This window comes from Dunckerocampus dactyliophorus, chromosome 10, assembly GCF_027744805.1.
Source record: "Dunckerocampus dactyliophorus isolate RoL2022-P2 chromosome 10, RoL_Ddac_1.1, whole genome shotgun sequence".
In the NCBI taxonomy this organism is placed as follows: Eukaryota; Metazoa; Chordata; class Actinopteri; order Syngnathiformes; family Syngnathidae; genus Dunckerocampus; species Dunckerocampus dactyliophorus.
Window position 1 is genome coordinate 17,528,885 of NC_072828.1, and position 23,456 is coordinate 17,552,340.

At 39.2% G+C, this 23,456-nt stretch overlaps 1 protein-coding gene across 2 annotated transcripts in view; it reads left to right on the forward strand.

Moving 5' to 3' along the window:
• Positions 1-242: 242 nt before the first annotated feature.
• Positions 243-23,456, forward strand: part of gmds (GDP-mannose 4,6-dehydratase) — a 111,476-nt gene continuing 88,262 nt past the window's right edge. For both annotated transcript variants that reach the window (XM_054789465.1, XM_054789464.1), the window contains exons 1-5: positions 243-461; positions 11,616-11,660; positions 14,235-14,322; positions 16,317-16,426; positions 22,796-22,988. In XM_054789465.1, the coding sequence (XP_054645440.1) occupies positions 393-461; positions 11,616-11,660; positions 14,235-14,322; positions 16,317-16,426; positions 22,796-22,988 (505 nt within the window). In that variant the 5' untranslated portion in view covers positions 243-392. The remainder of the gene's footprint in view (positions 462-11,615; positions 11,661-14,234; positions 14,323-16,316; positions 16,427-22,795; positions 22,989-23,456) is intronic.

A 23,456-nucleotide genomic window follows, 5' to 3' on the forward strand; every position in this document is an offset into this window, starting at 1 on the left:
ATCGCCACAAAGTGAACGCAGCCGTGGGCAGCGTCTGGAAACCACAAATGACTCTATACGTTGTCAGCCAAAGTGTATGGATAAAATACAAATCTACCTGCTACCAAACCACAGCATTCAAATACAAATATATGCAGTGTATTTCCAAGTCAATCCTGCAGATAGCGCTGTGCATGAAAGCCCCAGTCTTTATGAAGAGTCACCCCTCTTCATTGAAGCGTCTCTACTGCTGTCCTCTCATTGGTTCAACAGCTTCTTCCTGCTAGGTCGTGTTCAGATGAATTCAGTGTGTGTACACAGTATATTCAGTGACAGTCATTATCTGTTTCACTGTAAACTAAACAAACGGTCAGCCTCTTCTAGTTCTGGCGGTCGCTTTGTGAAATAAAAATATGGCTGAGTGCTCCGAAGTTACAAGGAATAAGAGGAAAGTGGCTGTTATTACTGGCATCACAGGACAGGTACTGTAACCATTGTTACCTTAACCATCGAATGGGCAGTTCAACGCAAATACTTGAGTTATGTTCCAATTCGGGGTCTGCACCCTTGAAGGACCCAGCCTATAGAGTCGACGAAGTCTGGGTCCTTCTGAGAATCCTCCAGCCGCGGCTGGAGAGATGTGACTTGCCTTCGGAACACTTCCTGGTTGTGTCACGTGTTCACATCTGCTCTCTTCTGCCGTCGCGTCAGTAAAGTAGAGAAAAAAAGAGATGGAACGACCTAATAAAATATGAAATAATGTAGACAAAGATATTGTTTTATGGTTATTTGGGGTTTTTATGTTTCTTCACGTTTTTGTTTGCCCAGAAAGACCAAGGGGGTATTCTGCGGAGCGGGTTCAGCTGGTTAGCGAGCTGTGTTGAGTGGAAAGGCGGACTTGCCTGTTCAGCGAAGGTAGCTCTCTTTTAAAGCAGCGGTATCACCATGGTAACTTAGGCTAAAACCATAACCTGGTCACGACCAGCTATGAAAGTTGCATTGTTTAACTAATTCGGAGATGGCATCACCGTTTATTGAGAACGGAGCCTGGCTTGGTTGAGCCACTTTCGCAGAATACCCCCAAGCAAGCAGCGTATAAAAACTCTACATCAAACCTGACAAACATGTAGAGCTAAGTCCAATGATACTTGTGTGCTTTCTCTGGTAAAGTCTGTTCTAGATTGTTGGATAGCAGGTTGTTGTGCATAACTTTAGCTGTTTGCAATTGTACAAGATCCATGAATTTCAATAATTACACACAAATACAAGTCACATTTTTTTGGTAATGTGGACAACTACATAAAAAGATAGGATTTTAGTAAAAAAAAAAAGTATGAATTGGGCATCATACCCTGTAGTGTGAACATAGCCATAGTGACCTGCCTTCGTTCATCTCTGAAGCCAGCAAATGTTGACAGACTGGTATTTCTTGCCAAAAATCTGACTCTGTAGGCCTGTTGTATGTTCCTGTTCCTTGTAGTATGTGCCTTTTCTGCTTAGGTTTCTTTTTTCCATTTGTTTATAATATATGATTACACTCTGCAATGACATATGTACAGTCATGGAAAAAATGATTAGACCACCCTTGTTTCTTCAGTTTATTGATCCATTTTAATGCCTGGTACAACTAAAGGTACATTTGTTTGGACAAATATAATGATGATAACAAATATAGCTCGAGTTTAATTTAAGAGCTGATATTTAGCAACTCCCATGGTTTTCTTGATAATAACCAAAATCACTTAAGTTCTTACATGAATAACTATAGCATTGTACTGCCAAAAAAATGAACTCTGATGAGCTATGTCCAAACTGCTGAGCGTTTAGACAGAGACAGACCGGTGAACTAATGTTATGTTAAGCTAACCAGCTTCCACCTTGGCATGCTTCCCTCCAATAAAACAAGTGAATTGAGTATTTTACGCGCTCTTGCTCCATCACACACATGCTTTTACTATCATGGACTATGAGCTTGCAGAGCTGCCGCTAATGTTTACTCCGCTTTTGCAGTATTCTGCTGCTCATTGTAATGTTAGTAGTAGTTGTGAGATGTAGAGCACTGGGGTGTTTGGTACAATTTTGAGGGAGTTTTCTGCGTTTACCTTAACATGTGTGTTTGCTCTCAGGATGTTCTCCACACAAAAAACTTCCCTCTTTGCTCTGCCTCTGGCTCTGCACTATTGCGTGCTGTGGATTGCTTAACCAGTCAAATGGCCCCGTGGGTGGAACAATGCTGCAGACAGAAGTTGCAACCGGCAGGAGGGAGAGAGAGAGAGACAGGCTTTTTGGCTTTTTTTTCTCCCTTAACAATAAAAAGTTTCATTTAAAAACTGCACGATAATAAGCTTTAATTTATATGACATTTGAAGAACAAACACTTGACTGAGTATGGTGAGTTTTCGAGGCTTATGGTGTGATCATCAGTCAAATGGCAGCTAATGCAGCCAAAAAGCTGGACAGCACTCGCGCGTATGTGCGTGGTAGTCAGAAGGCTAAGCTAATAAAAAGCCCAAAAATAATTGAATTCGTTTGATGTGATGACCAGCCTTTGTCAGCGGTGGAAGACACCGGGTTTCCCCAACTGCTCGCTCACTTGGGGCCCACCTGTGTGATACCTGGAAGTCCAACTAGGTCTCCGCCAATGTACTTTCACATCCAGAGTCTCCTTAAAGGAGGCTTCTCATTCTCTTTAATTTTCATGAGTGATATGTGTTTTCTTGAAATGTAAAATTTAGCCAGTCGTAGGGGTGCAGCCAGGAATTCTGGGCCCCATGAAAACGATTATGTTTTGGTTAATGTATTATTAATTTTGATCAGTAATTACCCATTTTTGGCCCCCCTGGCAGTCAGGGGACCTTGGAATTGTCCTGACTTTTCTCCATTATACAGCACCCCTGGCGAATAGCACTCATCATAAATAAATCGAAAAATTTCTAATTAATCCATGTGTGAATCTCACTCATCGATGAGCGGAATCGGCAGCATAAAACTCTGATTGGAGAATCCCCAAGGTTAGATTAATTGGAGAGTCTAAACTGTCCGTAGGTATGCATGTGAGTGTGAATGGTTGTTTGTCTATATGTGCCCGGCGCTTGGCTGGTGAACAGTCCAGAGTGTAAACCCGCCTCTTGGCACCAGCATGCCCAGGGACCATAGTGAGGACAAGTGGCATAGAAAATGAATGAATATTAATGACAATGTTGTTAGTGCTAACTGTGCTTTTTTGCTTGTGTATGTATTATTTGTGGTAGAACACACATGGGGTTGAAATTGTTTCTGGAACCTTACTGATGTTACATGGACTATATGCAACTCGCTCTGAATTACATTTTTGGAAAACACAAAAATACACCCCCCTCAGCCAACTAGCATATGCTACCAATAGGTTTAAAACAGCAGATTTTCAAAAATTGTTATAAACTTTCGTTCGGCCAGAATAAAATGATGTCACTCACAGTTGTTGGTATACACGTACATGTAACGTAACGTAAAAAAACACTAAAGCAGTCTCAGAGAGCCGATCAACAATTTACAGCCATGTTATTGTCACGATAGGCTATACATTCAATGATGGCTAAAGTTTGTCAAATTGCTATCTTCAGCTGACAGTAGACATGACTAGTGTGCATTGGTGTGTTACGTTGGAGCACTCAAAGCAGGAAGAGGCAAGAAATAATGCAAGCACTAAGTTCTAATGTTGGTGCCCTCTCTGCAGCTGGAAAAATCGGCTGCATACAGTCCCTTTTAGAGCAAGCAGCTTAGCGAACTGTTTTTTGGAACTAAGATTTTAAGTTGACCTCATCTAACTTACAACCCTTAGAAGACAACTTCCAACAATCCCACATTATTTTGTTAAACAGCATCTTTCAGTGCCCTTTCTCTTTGAACAGAAAATAAAACCAACACTGTTAAGTCATTTGTATTTATCCAGCCATGGTTGATTGTTGTACTGAGACACCATGCAGGAGACAGGCATGCATCTGGATAGACCGTCTGAAAAAGGGATTTGCTTTGCCTTGAGGTCACAGTGATGCCATAAATTGCAATTGACAATAGACCATACATTTGAAGGGGACTTGCTGCATTATATGAACACCTTTGACTGCACAGCCTGTGTGAAGTAATACGAGAACGTTTGAGTCATGAGAGACCACCTGAGTGCTAGGAAAGCGCTGCAGAGCCGGGAGGGCTTGTGGTTTATATAGGGCAGTATGATTTCTGCGTTAACAGAATTGCGGACAGAATTGTGGAATTGGACAATAAAAGTGGAATGTACTGTTAAACGCAGAATCTTGCGGACAGTGACATAATGTGAATAAAATTGTATCATTGAGTGTAGAAGGAACGTTTGTGTGGGCAAGTATTTCCCCGGAGGACCGCTCAATCAGGGCGGAATCTCATCACAAACAAACCCGCGCCTTTCCGAATTAAACATGTCAAAACAGCGGCGAAACAACTTGGAAACTCCTATTACAGAGCATGAATGGAAGCTAGCGAGGTTAGCTTAGTTTAGCAGAGCATGCTAGTGCGGCTGTGTGTGCGCGCGACTCCGACTGGATGAGTGTTTACACAGTGTTGTGTTTTACCACTTTAATGTAAGCGGGCGTTTTACAAGCCTGTTGACGACGACATTCTCAACACGCACAACACACTTCCGGCTTTCAAATTAAGAGCACTGTTTGCCTTGTCGTCTTGTCTAATTGTGTAAACAAAATAAGGAGGTCATAAAAATATTTTACATTAGTAATGCAATTGGCATTACATTGGTGACTACATCTTCCTTAATCACAAGCACGGACGGGCATTACAGTTTGTTGAAGATTTTGTTCCAATGTGTGCAGAAGCTGACATCCCATTAGAAAAGTTAGACAGGCTACATCCATTTCTCAATTACTGGGCAAAGCTGGCCAATGATGTATGACCTATGATGATGACGTATGGCATCAATAAATGTAAGGGTTTTTGCATGTAATTAATGGACGTTTTATTCAATAACGCAAAAAGCTCACACTCTATGCAGGTAAAATAAGTGTAAAAAGTAAAAAAACAGAATTCTAAAAATTAAAACGGAATTTGGGCAAAAATAAAACAGATTTCATAGGGCCTTATTAATAGGGCTGTTATACGATCAGGGTTATGAAAAAGACAAATTCAAGATTCAAGAGAGTTTTATTGTCATGTGCATAGTACAACAGCAGTTATACCATGCAATGAAAATCTTATTCTGTTCATTCTCCCAAGAAAAGAAAGAAAACAAATGAAAGAATAAGAACATAAGAAACATAAACACATAAACATATATACCAATAAATTCATCCTTGCTCTCTGACAGTTGTTCTTTACCCTTTTGTGTTGAGTTTCATACAAAGGCCCACTACTATATTAGCCCTCATTGTTCATCATTTTTTGGCATTCAATAAAGTCCCCTGGTGCATCCACCGTCAGCAGCAGAGAATAGAATCGCAACAAGTGCCAGAAACAATAATCATAAAACTAGGAGTCCAGTTGCATAGCTCTCCTCTGTTGCTCATAACAGCTGCTGATGGCTCCTTCAAGGCTGATTCACGCTCTGAACAGTTGACATTAGTTTGGCAATGTCTAAGACGCAAGACAAGTAACTTAATCTGCAGTTAGTGCTAGAAAGCTTAATTATAGGAAACCCTCACACAAGATTACATGTGTTATGTGTGAGCATTTTTTTATGTGTTTGATCTTTTTGTGTTTTTGTATTTTTTGCAGGAGGCAGCTGAATTTGGCCTCACTCTTTACGTAGCGATATAAATACGGGCACGTGTGCTCTGCTCTCTCTTTGCTCCATGCTCTGCTCATATGACCTGCTTGCTATCCCCACCTCTCCAGCACACTCAGCGGATTCCCGCTGGTTGCTGGCCATGCCTGAACAGCAGTCTCTGTATTTTCAGTAGCTTTTAGTTTTTTGTTTGTCCTAGTGTGAGCGGTTGTCCTGCTTTCGGTTTTGGTTTTGTTTAGGGTTAGTTTCCTTTCAGTTTCCTTGTTTAGGAATAGCGGTGGGGTGACAAGGCCATGGCCCTGCATAGGGTTGGCTTGTTCACCTCACCGTCGTTTTGTTTGTTTGGGCCGGCGCATCAGGATGTGTTTATTTCATTACTTTGGGACATGGTGGGGGTATACGTGTTTTTTTTCTTTATTTTTTTTTAGTAATAATCTTTTCCGCCTCCTGTGTCCTCTTTAAATATATTATGTTTTCCTGGGTTGTATAACATTTATTGAGGGCTTGTTAAATTTGAACTAGATTTTTTTTCGTATATAGTCATTTTGATAAGTTGCTGTTTGGTTGATTGTACCTTCTTGTAGCATTTTTGATCTATGTGGCAGTTGGAAGTACGCTGAGAGTTTCCTGGTGCGTTGGCCTTTTGTGTTCTCAGACTGCGTCCAATCTACCCTAATATCCTGTGTATAAGCAGCTGCTTTTTTTCATGCTTTGACCCCTGTGGCTTATACAGTATTGCAGCTAATTTGTGGTTGCGTTCTGCGTTCTGGACCTCTCTTGTCGGAGCAGTCATTGTGCGCTTCGTGCATGCGCCTTCATCATAGAGAACGCATGGAGAGGTGCATGTGATGCGGCTTTCAGGTTGAAGGTTAATCGATGTTGCGGTTTTTGCTGAGGTCTGCCGTTGGGTCTTGGTAGCGTGGACTCCGTAGGTCCACTGTCGCCAGCGGGCTGGACTGTTGCGTGCTGGGGAGGACAGCACAGGCTCGGGGAATGATTTGCATCGGGGCAGGGGTGGCTCTGGGAGCGACAACGAAAGAAGGGGAGAGACTGGGGGGGGGGGGTGTGGCGAGGGAATGGTCTGGCTGTTTGGTTCCAACACTGAAGAAGACAAATTTATTGGTTTTAGTTCCTGAGAGGAAGAAGAGGACAGCGATAAATGACTTGAAGATCTGGGTTTGAATCTCTGTTTGGGCATCTTTGTATGGAGTTTGAATGTACTCCCCGTGTGAGTGTGGGTTTTCTACGGGTATTCCGGTTTCCTCCCACATTCCAAAAATGCATGTTTAATTGGTTAATTGGCGACTCTAAATTGTCCATAGGTGTGAGTGTGAATGGTTGTCTATATGTGCCCTGCGATTGACTGGTGACCCTAACGAGGATAAGCGGCATAGAAGATGGATGGATGGATGGACTTTAGTGTCATACTGTCAAGGTCCGTCAAGGAGAATATTCTAGTTTTCACGCAAGTTTTAGAGAGCGCATTGTAGCGCTTTAACGTCGTATGTGTTGCATTTATGTGAGATAAACGTAGATGCAATTGTTAATTCACATGTCCACCATTATGTAAGACTATTATACCGCGTTTTAAAGTGAAATAAAGATATATGCAGGTACACACGGCGTCCCACTTCACTTAATACCTCCATGCAGGATTTACAGGAGCTCATACATTCACATTCACAAGTTATACATGTCATTGTCATGCAAATCATTTTGAAAATGTTCCAAGTCATTTATTTAGTTGTAATGTGATATATTGCATGTTTTGAAAGCAGCTACATTGTAACATAAAATGTAGTTGTGTCCCTTGTACTAAGTCTAATAATGTGATGCATATTTTGATTATTTCTTATTTTGTTTGTAGTCAACTTTTTTCACTTTTTAATGTTTGCTTCAGCATTTGATTTCAGCAGCTGTTTGCAAACACTCAGTGGCTGCAGATGGAACTTTTCAATAGCTAGTAAATAGGACTAATTCATATTGGTAAGATGTTTTTGTGAATAAGCCTTTGATAAACACATCATGTATTAGTTGAAAAACACCTCACGTTAGCCTATGTATTATCACTTTCAGCCCAAGCAGCCACTTCTCTTTATTTTAAAATGCTCAACTATAGGATCAAATTCTATAGGCTAGTTATCAAAATGCACAAAATGAATATATTTTCATTTGAAGGGCCGAGGGGAAGAGTAAGCTGTGGAGGCGTTACGTTATGTAACATGTGCACTGTGCAAGTTAGACAGGACTCAAGCACCAGCAAAGCAAAGAACGCTACAAATTTGTGCCCTATAAGTAAAGCAGAACAGCTTTAAAACACCTAAAAGTAAATCACAAAGAGGCATGTCCTAACGTTGACAGTCTTACTAGCTAAACTTCTTAGTTTCATTTGGTAGTCTTCTGCTTCTTTGCGTTGAATCATATTTTGGGTATTATAAGAATTTATGCTCATGTACAGTGTATATCCTGTGTATATCAATGCTCTTGTTTCATATATTGGCCAGTATATCGGTTATCGGCCAATACATCGGATATCGGCTTTTTTTCAGCCCCAAATATTGGTATCAGTCCCAAAAATCCCATTTCGGTCAGGCCCTAGTTGTAATGTTATTGTACACTACATTTGATTTTTTTCTTTTTGTCTCTTTTTATTGTTCCTACTTTTATTGTTTGTATCATTTCAAAAGCCTCCTGTGGACAAGGCGTATATATAAGGAAATGTGGTATTGACCTGGGAGTCTTTGTATTTGTCCACTCTCTTCTCATAACCATTAAATAATGCCACTATACAAACTACTACTAACATTAAGCCGCCCATAACAGGAACCGCTGAGGTGAGGCCAGGGTTTATGGGCTAATATGGCTTAAAAGGAGCTTCTTGTTATTAAACAGAGCTGAGGCTTGAGGCTTTTTTTTTTTTCCATTGGTCTGGCATGGAAGGCTTCGACGCTGGCACAAGGGCAGGAAAAAGCATGACACCAGCTGGAGCTCTGAATGCTGGGAGACAGGCAATGGGGCTACCTGGGCCCAAAATGTCATCTGGTACTGATACAAGTTTATACAGTGGGGAAAATAAGTATTCGATGCTGATTTTGTAAGTTGAGCGAGACAGAATGTAAAGAAAATTCCAGTAAAAATAAAAAAAAAACGTCGAAAAAAATGTTATAAATGCATTTGTTTCAGTTCAATTCAATCAATTTATATATGTATGTATATATATATGTGTGTGTGTGTATATATATCTATATATACATATGTATATATCTAAAATGTAACATGTTTTCAAAACGTTAATTCATACTGACTGACATGAACCAAGGTGTGAACATTACCATCAACAGCCGCGAGAGGGCGCGCTCGGCTCGTGACAAACTAGACAACTAGATGCCGCTCCTGTACCTACCCTATTCAGCCTGTTGTTCCGTGTGCTATTGAATAACTCTTAATGTGCTACGTTAACATACTGCACACCTATTTAGCCTGTTGTTCCGTGTGCTATTGTATAGTTGAATAACTATTAATGCGCTACGTTAACATACTGCACACCTATTCAGCCTGCTGTTCTGTGTGCTATTGTGCAGTTGAATAACTTGCCTTTCCATATTAAATGTCTTTTCTTGGTATTGTTCAGCATGTGAAGCAATTTTCCTTGATGATGGATTCCAAGGCGACCAACAATTTACAGTGTCACAAAGGAGATAACGTGATGTTGCAAATTGAATTGAAACACAAAATATTGAAATTAACATTTTACAAATTCAGTGAAAACTGTGCTAGAAATTAGTCAGTGTTTGACTTTTTGTTGAATTATGCCCTTAGTGATTAGAATTGGGTTTTTATTAACTTCACAGTGAGCTAAGATGAGATATGGCATTTGGCTGTTTCATCTGAACAACAATCTGACCTGTGGTTTCCAAATGTACGGTCTAAAGTCCAAGTCTTTGGTCTGTCTAGCAGCAGGATCTCCTGCTGACAAAAATCCCATCATGACTGTTGTTTTTTTTCTGTCCCTCTTTGGCTCCAAACAACACTTTCTTCAACCAAAAGATATGAGAACACCACCACTGGCTAGCAGTTGTTCCCAATAGTGGATTAAAAGAATGAAACAAATGTCTACATTTGACATAATTCGAGGTTAAATTTTACGTTAACTATTATGTTCGACCCGAATAATAGGAATGGTGTTCACATGTACACTACAACTGCAGGCTCAGAGGAGTGGCCGACAATTATGAGTCATTGTGTGGTTATAATAGGCTAAATTGATATCTAATGCACATGCGTGTGTGTTTGGTGGGGTGTGGCTTGCAGTGTCAGAGCAGGAAGTGGGCGGAATATAGAGATTCAAGGGTTAGCGCTCCCATGCAGTACCTAGACAGCACCTTTTAAGGGCCCTGCACCCCAACTGTTGCTTCCCAGACCGGAACGGGAACCACAGGGCTAGCATGATGACAGCATGAACATGAGTGTGTGTGTATGGGTGTTTGTATATGTGCACATATGTAAGCGGGAGTGAGGGATAAATGCCATGACCGACTCAGAATGTTCCAGAGTTTTGCAAAATGTGCGGTTGGAAAGTCTGAGGATGGAAAAAAGTTGAGGACTGAAATGGATGACGGAAACAAGACCTTATTGACAGGGCTCACTCTTGTGCACATATGAATGCGCACATTGAATAGCATTGGTCCTGTGTCAGCTCGAGATCTCTGGAGTACTGTTTGAATTTTATGGAGGGCAGCGTTCTAAAATTGTAATAAGGGATTTGACTGCTCCGAACCATTAATATGTCATGGAGTCCAAAATATATGCAACTAGATACATTTTCATTTACTTCTATTCATGTGTCTTACGTCCATTGTGCTGTACATTGTCAAATCTTGGTTATATCGTCTCTGAACCTGTTAAATGAGCGAACTCGTTGAGCTAAAAGGTTTTTTAAAGATAGATGCAGACCTGCCAATATGTATTCATTTTTTGTACATGACCCTTGAATAGGCTTGTACGCTTTGCTGCTCTCAGGTACGCATTGTGTTGCCTTTCGGAGGTTTCAGTATACGACTCGTTCAGAGGGCGTACAGTCCACCACAGCGAACGCCTTCTTCTCCGGTTTGGGATCTACTGACAGTTGTCACAATTTATTAGTTCCAGCTACAATAACACTCTCTTTAATTCCCGTTGTTCGCTTGCGACAGAAAGCTAACAAGCTAAATAGACGACGAGAGATGTAGTTTCTCACAGGGTTAATGTTACGTCACATGTTCAACCCTGAAGATGATCTATAAAAGCACAAAATAAAAATAATAGCAATAAAAAAACTAAACAAAAAAATGGGGAAAAATAGAGCAAACATAACGAGAGAAAGTTGAAATATTGATATTAATAACTAATTTCCAAGCTTTCTTGTTAAATATCAATATAGGCCTTTTTACAAAATAAAAAATGAATAAATAAAGCACCCCCTAGCCCCCACTTTTTCAAGTTGGCATGGAAGGTGGTGTATTAGGTTGGCAGCTTTGTAAATGCATATATAATTTTCTGTCGTTTCATTCTTGCAAAAGTATTTATAACATTGGAGAGAGTTCTGTTCTGCAAAGTTCTTCTTAAAATGAAGTCAGTGCACGTCCTATTATTAGTGCTAATAGAATTATACAGTTTTCATGACTAAGGTTATTCACTAGATTTTAAGAGTTGAACTTTTCACGTTGAATGTTTTGTTTCTTTTCCACTGTGCTTGTAGAAAATGCACGTGATATATTGATATAAATCTGGCTTGTAGTGCGCTGATGTTGGCTAAGTAACCACTGACAGAAGTTGTTATGCCTCACTGAGCTTTGGATTTGGACTTGTCTTTTTCAGGCTGTAATATTTGTCTCCTTCATTTTTATAGGATGGGTCATACTTGGCGGAATTTCTACTCTCCAAAGGATATGAGGTATGACACACTGCACAAACAGACATACTTGAAACAAACTCAAATTAGGGTAATTTCTGATGGCATCATCTGTGGCTAATTTATGGCCATGTTCTAATCTCGTGACATCTCCTTTACTTCAGAACTACTACTAATCGTTTAAATACTGTGCCGCTCAGTGAAGAAACCGTAGCTCTTTCTTTGGCAAGAGCCAATGACAAGCAATAAGTGAACTCACGACGAGCTTGTCAACCCATCGGAAATCGCAGGAGGTCATTACTCAATATAACAGTCTGACTCATGGTGTCTTTTTAGAAAGAACGCTAAAATCATCACACAGCAACTTAACGCTTAGTTAGGTAAGAAATGTACAAGACAAGTACCAATATGAGTTTAGAATAAAAAAAAAGCAACAACTATGTTAACTGCTTACCATCACGCATTGCTTCCCAGCAAAGCAGTTCATTGACCATGGCTACCGGGGCACTGCATTAATTCATTCAGCTGCCTCTGTCCACCAGAGGGAATCCCGCCTTTCTCTGTGTTTGCGAACCCTGTGGCTCTAGTTGAGTGGAGCCAGGTATGCATGCACATACCCAAGTTTATAGTGAGAAACAACAACCACAGTTTACACTATTGTAAATGTGAAACATTTTTGGATTTGGATTATTCAATAAACACCATAAATATACCGCCAAGATAGCAAAGCCTGTTATGTTCCATGAAAACAAAAAGGAAAAGTAACCTATAAAGAGGGTACGTATTGGAATTTGTGCCGTGATCACGTTGTTGACACATACCTGTGTCCGCAGGGGGCATACGCACTATGACGACTCAAAGAAGGACCATGGTATCCCTGGTCCCACTGTACCGTGGTTCTCATGACGTCCAGAGCGATAAACTCCAGCAGGCCGGAAATAGTGTGTAAAATCCAGCAATTCCTATCTAGTGACCCTACGTAAAATTTATGCAATGAACGTAGTGCCCCAGGCGTACACATCATATCCGCTCACGTATACTATACATCAATAAATAGAAATACTGATACAATAAGTCATATAAAACAAAACATAAAATATTGTGTTGTTCTCTTGGAGATGAATGAAGTATTTATCCATCCATGTAAAACTGACTGCCGAAAAATAGGCAACCAATAGCAGCCGCGTTCTTCTTCTTTTTGTTTATGGCAAGTCACAACCAACGTTTAGGTGCATACCGCCACCTACTGTACCGGAATGTGGACGCGGTACCCGGATGTAGACGTGTTCTGCACATGCGCAGTGACAACCTAGTAGTCACAATCTTCCATCATGGTTATGGTTAAGGTTTAATTTATTGCGAACATGCATACAGCGTAGATTGAATGCTTCAATAGAAAACATAAAAAACACACGAAGAAATGGATATGATGCCGCTTTCAAGTTAAAGGTGATCGATTTGGCTGTCAAGACAAGGAAACATGCTGCATGAAAGCTGACGCAAAGTATAAAGATAATAAAAGCTTTCAGAGGTAAGAAGAGAAGATGGCCTGAACTAGAAAATGTGCTTGAAGACTGAGAGTAGACGGCCACATGGGAAGAGCAACTTTTGCACAAGTCTGTCAGTGGATCCTTACAGCGTGGAGCAGTGTAAAAAAAAACAAAACACTATCATCAACGGGTTTCAAAAGTCTGGACTACTGCCAGATGAAGAGGAGGATTGGAGAGTGACACCGAAAGAGAGAGACTGACGACGTGTGTGACACTGACACTGTTCAAGTCTGACACGGATGAGGAAGAGTTTTGTGGTTTTAGTTCCCGAGATGACGGCGATGAATGACTTTTCTGGTAGGCTACTGTTGTCTATGTTACATGCACTATTTGACACTGTTTAAATAGCCGTGTTGCACCACTGTTTGGCACGCACTGTTTGGGGGAAAAAAAACATTTAAAAACGTTTAAAACATGTTTCTGTGTAACGTCTTTCTGTGCACTAAATATCCCATTTTACGATATGAACACCTGCGGCTTATATATGTACAAATGTTTTTCCCTCTAAATTTAGCGTGTGTGGCTTATGCACCGGTTTGGTTTATACACTGGATATTACGGCATTTGACAAATTTGTTTAGTTTTAAGTTATACAGTTACTGCATGGGTGCTCATAATCCCTTAGCTCTTAATGTCCCACATGTTTGGACAGAGGTTGGAAAAATTGCTTTGGAGGATTTTGCATCATTCAAATGGAATCATCTTTTATCACAGCTCCACGTGGTTGCGTTAATTCTTTTTTATCATTTCAAGTATTTTAGCATGGACTCCATGCAATCTGAATGTACATATACCATTAAATTGTTGTTTTGTAGTTGTTTTATGTTTTATATTTGTAACTTACATCTATATTGTTTTAATAATTTGTTTGTAATCAGGACATCATTGAAAAGAGCTTGTTCTCAACTGGCCCTTACACGTGTTCAATAAAAGTTGAATGAATAAATAAGAGCTGCATGTAAACTTATGACCAACTGTAAATCTTACAACATACAGTAGAATTGCAAATCAGATCAAGCTTTTTTGCTACTAACTTATGTATTGGTCATATCTCCTAAATCCTCAGGTTCATGGCATTTTGAGACGTTCCAGCTCCTTCAACACTGGACGCATTGAACATCTTTACCAGAACCCACAGACACACACTGAAGGCAGTAGGTCTTTTCTACACTAAATTCTACATTCTGGAACATCTGTGTGGTTGTTTCTCTTCTTTCATCATTACAAACTAAGGGAGTTGTCAACCAGAACATCTGTTGGTCAGAACTGTGGGAGATCCACTTTCCCCATTCGCGGCACCTATACTTCCCTGTCTTCGTAACATCTAGCGGTGGTTTAGGAATGAGGAATGCTGTTAACCTCCAGCACATCCTGTCAGGCTGTAAGACCACACACTGTCAGGAGCACTACGGATGGTGCCACGACCAGGTCCAGAGAAAGCTTGCTGAGGTGCTGGAGAGGTGTCAACGTGACAACAAAAGGTCACCACCAGCAGAGAACCACATCAACTTTGCCACGGAAAGTGGGGAACAAGGATACACGAGGCGAAGAGAAACACCAAGACCCTTTTCCCTTGACTGGGAGTGGGACATGAGGGCTGACCTCGACAGACAACTTTGGTTTCCCACAAAGATGACCACCACATCTCTCTGTCCTGATATTGTTGTTTGGTCCACCAATTCAAGGAGCACAAGAAGGCCAACTACGCTGAGCTGGCCGGTAGCACGTAATGGGAAATGGTAGAACTGTGTGACTTCACAAAACATGTTTTCACTGTAGGATGTGAATCACTTTCCTGATTGGTTAGTAAACACAACCTTTGTAAAGCAACACAGACCATCCAAGGAAAATTAAATATTATTATATAAAATGAATTAGGGATGCACAATATATATTTTGTTCAAACCGATACCAATAACTTTGTACTTCTTAAGACGGATACCAATACAATAACCGGTAATTTATTTCAATTTTTTTTTCTTAATTTGGATTTAACTATAATTTGTGCACATATGGAAGTAAGAAACGCAAAGGTGAATTAGACTAACTACCTGTAGATTTGTCCAAACCAAATATGACATCACTGCTATTAAAGAAAATGCAATGGTAACAAAAACCGAGAACAGTTCTGTTTCTAGAAATGAACGTTTATTTTTTCCAAACAAACAAAACTATAGTTTGAAGTCTTTATCCGCCACTGCACTGTCAGACCTAGCAAGCTAACAGAGCTAACATCACACGCCCAAGAGTCAGTAGTGAAGCTTATGTCCTTACATCGATCAGTGTATGCAGGAGTGTGGCGATCATGTCGTATTTTACTAATGGACCTACGGACAGTTTAGAGGCGCCAGTCGTCTGGTGGCAGGATGACAAATCCTTAGTCCTCTTGGAAGGTGAGCGGCTTGTGCTATGGTTCTGATCCTGTTGTTGTAAAGTTATGTTCACGGCAGACCTTTTGCTATTTGCTTTGGGCCTAGTAGTTAGAGGTGTGTAATTAACTTAGCTCAACAGTGTTTATGGAGAGTTTAGTGCACTTTTCGGCCTGGCTTGGAGCATGTGGTGACTGTGCATGTGTGTTGTGTGTCAAATCTGCCACGTGTGAATCTGCCTGATGAGAAGAGATCCCAGATGACGAGGACAAAGAGTCTTCATCTTTTATTTACCCAGAACCTAGATGCTACAGTGGAGGATTTGAAAGAAGTCCCAATAATGACTCAAAAGTACAACAAATATCGAATAATTTTTGGTCCATGTTAATAATTATTATTATTATTTAACTTTATCACATATACAATTACAGTTGAATTTGGATACAAGGTTCTCAAATTTAAGAGATTATTTTTCTACGTCAGATCATAAGCTCGACCAGTGAGACAAGGTTTAATAGGCTTTAGTAAACTGGAGCGTATGTTGTTTTTTTTTTTTTTTTTTAGCACTACTGGTAGCAATTTACAGGTGATTTTCCTCACTGCAAATAAGTGATGGTCAAGCAGGATATGCTCACTCTCATCTCCAGTACTTGTGCGGTATTATATAATTTGTCTTTTTACATTTTCACGATTACCAAATTATCGGGGCAAAATATATCCACTCGAGTCCTTTTTTTAAGATTAACGCTTTGATGCCTGTTTGCCCCTTTGTTTGTTAGACATGAAGCTACACTATGGTGACCTGACTGACAGCACATGTTTGGTGAAGATCATCAACCAAGTCAAGCCTACAGAGATATACAACCTGGGAGCTCAGAGTCACGTCAAGGTACCATTATCTTTCTTTCCTGCCACTTAATCCCAATAGCGATTAACAGTTGCATCAGGTGTCAATTGGCATTTGGACCAACATAATTACCGCCACTCAGTGCAGGGAAGCTTATGTTTGTGTTTATGATTTCTGGGTTTGTTTGAGGGAGCAGTGAGGTGAATGAAAGCAAATGTTTTTCACTTCAGAAATGTATGGAGGAGCATGGTTTTACCGGTACCCCTGATGTCAATTTTATTTGAAAAGTTTATAAAATAGCAAACAAAAATGTAAAACATTTGAAACAATAATGCCATAATCCGTGTCTCTCTACGCTCTGGAGATAGTTACTCCAGACTTGGGTTCATGCTACATGAATTAAGAATTTTATTGGGATTTCTGCAGCAATCTTCTGTTTTACCACTATGATGAGCAGCAAAGGAGTTTGGATGACGATGTCCACTAGACTGTCCTCGATCAAACACCGATCTAACGAGAAGTTGGCTAACCCAGTTAGCAGTGTATCACATCCGGTGGTTTCTGTTTGTAAGACAGACATGCAAAGCAACTGCCGTCCACCCGGCCCCCAAATACATTCAGTAAAGTCTTTTCTGCATACGTCCCACATAAATCTCATATTATCAGTTATTATGACACCTAGAAATGTATTTTCTTTCCCCTGTCAATTTGTAGTTGCTCAGAAGTGTCCTTTCTGCTACCAAATAGCATTATTTTAGTTGTACTAAGGTTTAAGGATAATCTATTTTTATCAAACCGTCTTTTTACTATAGTCATTTCATCAGTGACTTTTTTTAATTAGCTCTTGTGTGCTTTTTCTGGAACAATCTCACTTGTATCGTTTGCTTACTGACTCTATGTCTTTTGTCACTTTACAAATGTCAATAATATACAAGTTGAATAGTTTTGGTCCCTGTATTGACCCCTGGGGTACTCTGCATGTAATATTTAAACTTGCAGAAGTTTGCTTCCTGTTAGCTGAGTAGCTTTTGACCCAATTCAAAATTAACTCTCTGATACCATACCTTTCTAATTTTGTAATTAGGATGTTGTAATTAATTGTATCGAAAGCTTTTGTCAGATCTATAAATACTGCAGCTGCACACTTTCTGTGGTCTATAGCGTTGGTAATTTCTTTGGTAATTTCAATCAGTGTCATGGAGGTTGAAATGTTAGCTCTGTATCCGTATTGGCTATTCGCGAGTAATTCATTCTTCTGCAATAAATTTGTTCAACCTGTTATTAAATAGCTTCTCGATAATTTTAGAAAATTGTGGTAATAATGAAACTGGACGGTAGGTTGATTTAATGATTAATTGACTATTATTTACTACTGTCACGAGATCACATATTTCTTATTCAGAAAAAAACTGCTTTGTGATAATAAATTAATTAATCACACGATAAATGAAAATGAACTTGATCATTTTGCCAGCCACTGTATATTGTTGTTATTATTATATATTATCATAACATTAGGTTTATTTGCAAAATCATTTCAAAACGCCACCTGCATTGTTTTGTGACTTGGTTAAATGAAAAAGTGTGTTTGTCCAATCCGATATTTTGAAAGAAGTGAATAGATTAACTGTTGGAAAATGTCTGGTATATTGTGGACAAATGCATAGATGTGTAGTCTTGCTTTTGCAAATAGGTAAAGAGTCACAATCACTAGAAAAAACATCAATGAGCCTGTAATTAGCCGAGTAAAGTACCGTACCTGTCTATTTTGAAACAGCACTAGGAGTGTCATTGTGGTACGTATGTTGTTTGCTCACAAATGTAACTGTTTTGTGAAATTCTTCGTGTGTATCAGTTAAAACTTGCTGTCAGATTCAGAGATGATATACATAACGGGCATGTCTCAATGGAAGTCTACAAACTGCGTACACATATAGCGGAACATCGGTTAGCACGTTTTTTGGTTAACGTCAAAAATTTGCGGCACAATTTTCTCTGTGGAATAATTACAGCTTTATCTGCAGTTATTCTGATTATTATTTTGTACAAGGTTTTCCTCTGTCATGAATTTTCACAAGAAGAGTGCACGACATGTCTTTATTTCACAGTCGTGGGTGAGTGAACGTGCTGTGGGTTTGACTTTTGGATCATTTTGGTTGTTTGTGTTTTTTCTAGTAGTCATTTTCTACTATACTTTATTTTCACTACTATGCTATGAATGCTATTGGCAAGAGGCACCGTATGGGGTGAAAGTTAGGACAATTCCGAGGGCCCCTACATCGTGGTGGAGAGACCAAGCCCGGGGACCCTCCGCTGATCTTTCCTCCACCTGTGTGACTGTGGAGTCTAGAATCTGTTTCTTAAGGGGAGGGCTGTCTCTGCATCCTGGGGTCACGACCATGCCACACCGTGACAAAGTTACGTCAATGTAAATTTCCAGAAGCCGTGCAACCGTCTCCATTGTCCTACACCTACACGCTAATGGCAATGCTTGTGTTCAGCCATCTTGAATCACACACCTAAGACATTTTACTGGTCAACTAATGATGAGAAATACCAGTGTGAAGGCTAAGTGAATCAGACCATATTTCAGTATTTCATGCAAACCTAAATGCATCTAGCTCTTTTTACATTTTTGTCCGGACCGCATTGTGAGTATGAACACTTTTATCACCTTATATAAGTGTGTAACATTTGCCCTATGTTTGTTTCAAGAAATGCTGTGTTAAAAAAATGCTCCTTTTTAGGCTTTAGCCTATAGTTCAGTCTGAAACTCTCCTGTACTAAATAGTTTGTGTGTGCGAGTAAGAAGATGTTCACTGGAGCACACAGCTGGATAGTCAGAGGTTGTACTTGTGGTTAAAACAGGTTACTGTTGGATCGTGGGATATTGTGGGTCAGCTCAAGTTCTTCCTTCTTGTAGTCCCCTGGGCGGTTCAGAAGCTGCCAATCAGTTGCTGATTTTGTAAGTCCACTCATTTCATTTTAGAGCTGATAAATATTTGTATAGTTTGTATCAACTAGTATATTCTTCAAACAAGGTCCTCTTTAAATTGTTGAAAGTGTCTCCTCCAGGAAATATTTTCTTTCCACATTTGTCAGAGAAACAAACTTTCTACGACCAACTTCTACAGTAAAGTGATCGTTTGTCGCTTTTTTTTTGCTGTGTTTATGCTTGATTGCAAAACATGCGGAGGAGGTCGTCGGGGAAGTAAACAAGTAGGGACGTTCACATACTTTCTAATTAATTACTGTCATTAATCATTAATTATTAATTACTTCCAAGAAGGGCGATGACATATACGGCATATACTGCAATTTATTTTTTTATTTGGAGTTGTTCTGATTATGATTTTGTACAAGGTTGCCTCAGTTTTGACTTTTTACAAGAAGAGTTACATCTTTATTACATAGTACTATATATGTGTGTGTGTGTGTGCGTGTGCGTGTTTGTATGTATGTATACATACATACATACATACATACGTGTGTGTGTGTGTGTGTGTGTGTATATATATATATATATATATATATATATATATATATATATATATATATATATATATATATATATACAACTTGTACTTTTGTTTGACTTTTGTAATTACTGTTATGAATTATCGTGATCAGTTACTCGTGTGTGTACAGTAGTATGTGCAGTACAGTCATCCCTCGTCACTTTGGGGTTTGAATTTTACGGCTTCACGCTATCGCATATGTTGTAGTCTTCTTGATCACACTTCGTGATCACAAAACAAATGCGATATCTCTGGATTGAACTCGGACTGGTGAGAGACACAAACTCATAACAACGAATATTAAACACCGAAGGCCGTTGTAAGGCAAGCTAACAGGCTAACCGACACCTGTTGTTGCTTAGCAACTGCAACAATGCCAAAGAGAGAATAGAAGAGGATCTGATGTCAATACTGGGACCAAAACTGTTCAACTTGTATATTAATGAGATCTGTAAAGTGACAAAAAACTTAGTACTATTTTCAGACGATACTACTGCCTTTTGTTTTGGAGAAAGCACACAAGAGCTAATTTTAAAAAGTCACAGTAAATGACTATACTAAAAAGATGGCTTGATAAAAATAGATTATCCTTGAACCTAAGTAAAACAAAAATAATGATTTTTGGTAATAGCAGAAAGGCTACACACACACAAATACAAATTGACGGTGTGGATATTGAAAGGGTGAACGACAATACATTTTTGGGGATCATAATAGATGAAAAAATGAGCTGGAAATCTCACATGAAAAATATACAAAATAAGGTGATGACATATACTTCACTCCACACTCTTTACTGCTCTCTGGTATTACCATATTTAACTTATTTATTGAGACTCGCTAAATGACTGCAAAAAATATCAGTTAGGATAAGCCATAATGCCACGTATAGGGAAAATACACGTCTTTTATTTGTACAATCACAAATATTAAAATGAGCTGATTTAGTAAACTTTTAAACAACAACAACAAATTATGCATAAAACAAACAATAACCTGTTACCCAAAAATGTCATACAATACTTTTCTACAAGAGAGGAGAAATATGATCTCAGGGAAGAACAAAGAACAACTCTAAAAACCCACAGCATTTCAGTATGTGGAATCAAATTATGAAACGGCTTGAGTAAGGAACTCAAACAAAGCACCGAGATGAGCGATTTCAAGAAACTGTGCAAGCAGTTGATGTTTGCAAAATAAAAGGAAGAAGAGTTTTGAACTTGTTCTGTTATGTCTGTTTGTATTGATTATTATTTATTTATTATTATACTGATTATTGTATTATATTTTTACTATGATTGTGGAAAAACTTGACAATTATATTTCCACATTGTTACATTACCTTATCACTATTAAAAAGAACACATATTAAATATAGGAAGTGAATAGATGTTTTGCAATTGATTGAAACGGATGAGGGTTAGGATTAAATAAGCTTTGCTTCTTCCTACTCCTTTTGGACATGTGGAACTGGGAATTGTACTGTGATGTATTCCATTGTAATTTGTATGTATGTTCAAATAAAATTAAATGATTACCATTTCCAGGAACCGGTAAGGTGAGCTTGATAACATTTGAATCAAAGAGGAATAACATGAAATTACTACTCAGACTAACCACAGTTGTATCTTGAAGTAACAATAGTTCTTACATACCATTCGTCTCTCCGGTCTTCTGTTGTTACGATCATTTAAGTAGTGGCATCTTTTCGTTGTCCTCTAATTTTTTTATTTTTTAAATTTTTTTACTCTGTACAGCCACCTGGTATCATGTAATGCAGGTCATAGGTATCAAACAAGTCAATTTTGCATCTCTGAGCACGTCCGTCACGGGTTATCGGCAGTGCTGTCACGCACTTGGGAGCACAATTGATACACATTCATACATAGCTGTAGGTGACTTAACTTGCATGCTGTGTTTATTGCGGGGGGGATTTCTGACGAAGAAGATTATGTCATGATGTCGATCATCTCCACACACGATGCATGTGCTTTCAGAGTCCCTTGTTGAGGTTGACGCTTTGGTAAATGCTTGCTTTCTCTCAAAAGCGTAATGTTCAGTTAAGCAGAGAATATTGCGTTGATCAATTTGTTCAAGAACGCTTTCTTAATCTTTTAGAAATGTCCATCTGTGGTGGTCTCTGCTGCGACCACTGAAGATGGGTCCTTAGGGGTCGGGACTGGTGGCAGTCACACTAATGGTGTTTCCCTAGTCTGGGGGCTTTTCTGTACCTCATTTCACCTCTATTCTCCAGGATAGTCTGGACCCTGGTATTTAGTTCACTCATTTCATCCTGTGGTACCCACATTTCCCATGCCGACATAGCTGTCGTTGCTTCAGTCACCTGTTTTACAAACTCGTCCAGAAGTGTTTTATAGCTGTTTGGTGTCATGTTTGGTGTCATGTCATGCAAGGAATAGCTGTTTAACTATGTCATAGTCTTTTTCAACCCTTCAAATTATGGATATAAGACCGGCCCACCTTGAATCTTGTCAAAATGAATATCTTCCTCTTCAACACCACCTTCCTATTTTGTCATGAGTTATTTTTTTTTAAGCAAATAGTGTTTCTCACCGTCTTTATCAAAATACTGGCACTTACAAAGGACCGTGGCTAGTTTTTTCCTGGCCCACTGCACATTGTAGAAATATTAACAGTAATAATAATTATTATTAACAATAATCGTTAACGGTAACAATAATTAAGTCATGAAACAAAAACAGCAAAAATCTAACCAATTGAGCAAAAGGAACATATTTTTATCTCTGTTTACAAAATAACAACACATGTAATATTAATAGTATTGATAATACAATATTATGTTTTTGATAGGGTTAGAAGGGACTGATCAGTTAAAAATATACTGTAAGTCTTGTTTTTGTCTTTTCCATAGATCTCCTTTGAATTGGCTGAGTACACTGCTAATGTCGATGGCGTTGGCACGCTTCGTCTTTTGGATGCTATAAAGACGTGCGGTCTGACCAGCAGCGTCAGGTTTTATCAGGCCTCCACCAGTGAGTTGTATGGCAAAGTCCAGGAGATCCCACAGACGGAAACCACACCCTTTTATCCTCGCTCACCTTACGGTACTCTACTTATATCCAATGGAGAGCTGTGTGGAAACAAAGTCATGTAAATTATCTAAAATGTTTTGTTTTTTCCACAGATCAGCTCGTTGACTATGGCGATGTTCAGACTAAACTCAAAAAATATTGCTTAAAAAAATGTGTGTATGTGTGGTAGAGAGAGAGAGAGAGAATAGAGCTGGGCTATAGTGTTTAGGCAGCTTTTTAGCTCTCTCTCTCACACACACACACACACACACACGCACACACACGCACGCACACACACACACCCTGAGGCTAAATGTCTAACTGAAGACTGTTGTGGTTCTCAGTTAAACAAAGACATCTTTGTATCCACACGACTCAGCACTCATTTTCATCACATTAATGTTGTTGATATGCGATTTAAATGATAGTTTGCTATCCTTACTTTGTAGAAGTCTCTTTGCATTTGCATACCATAAATAAATGCATGTAAAGTAAAACAAA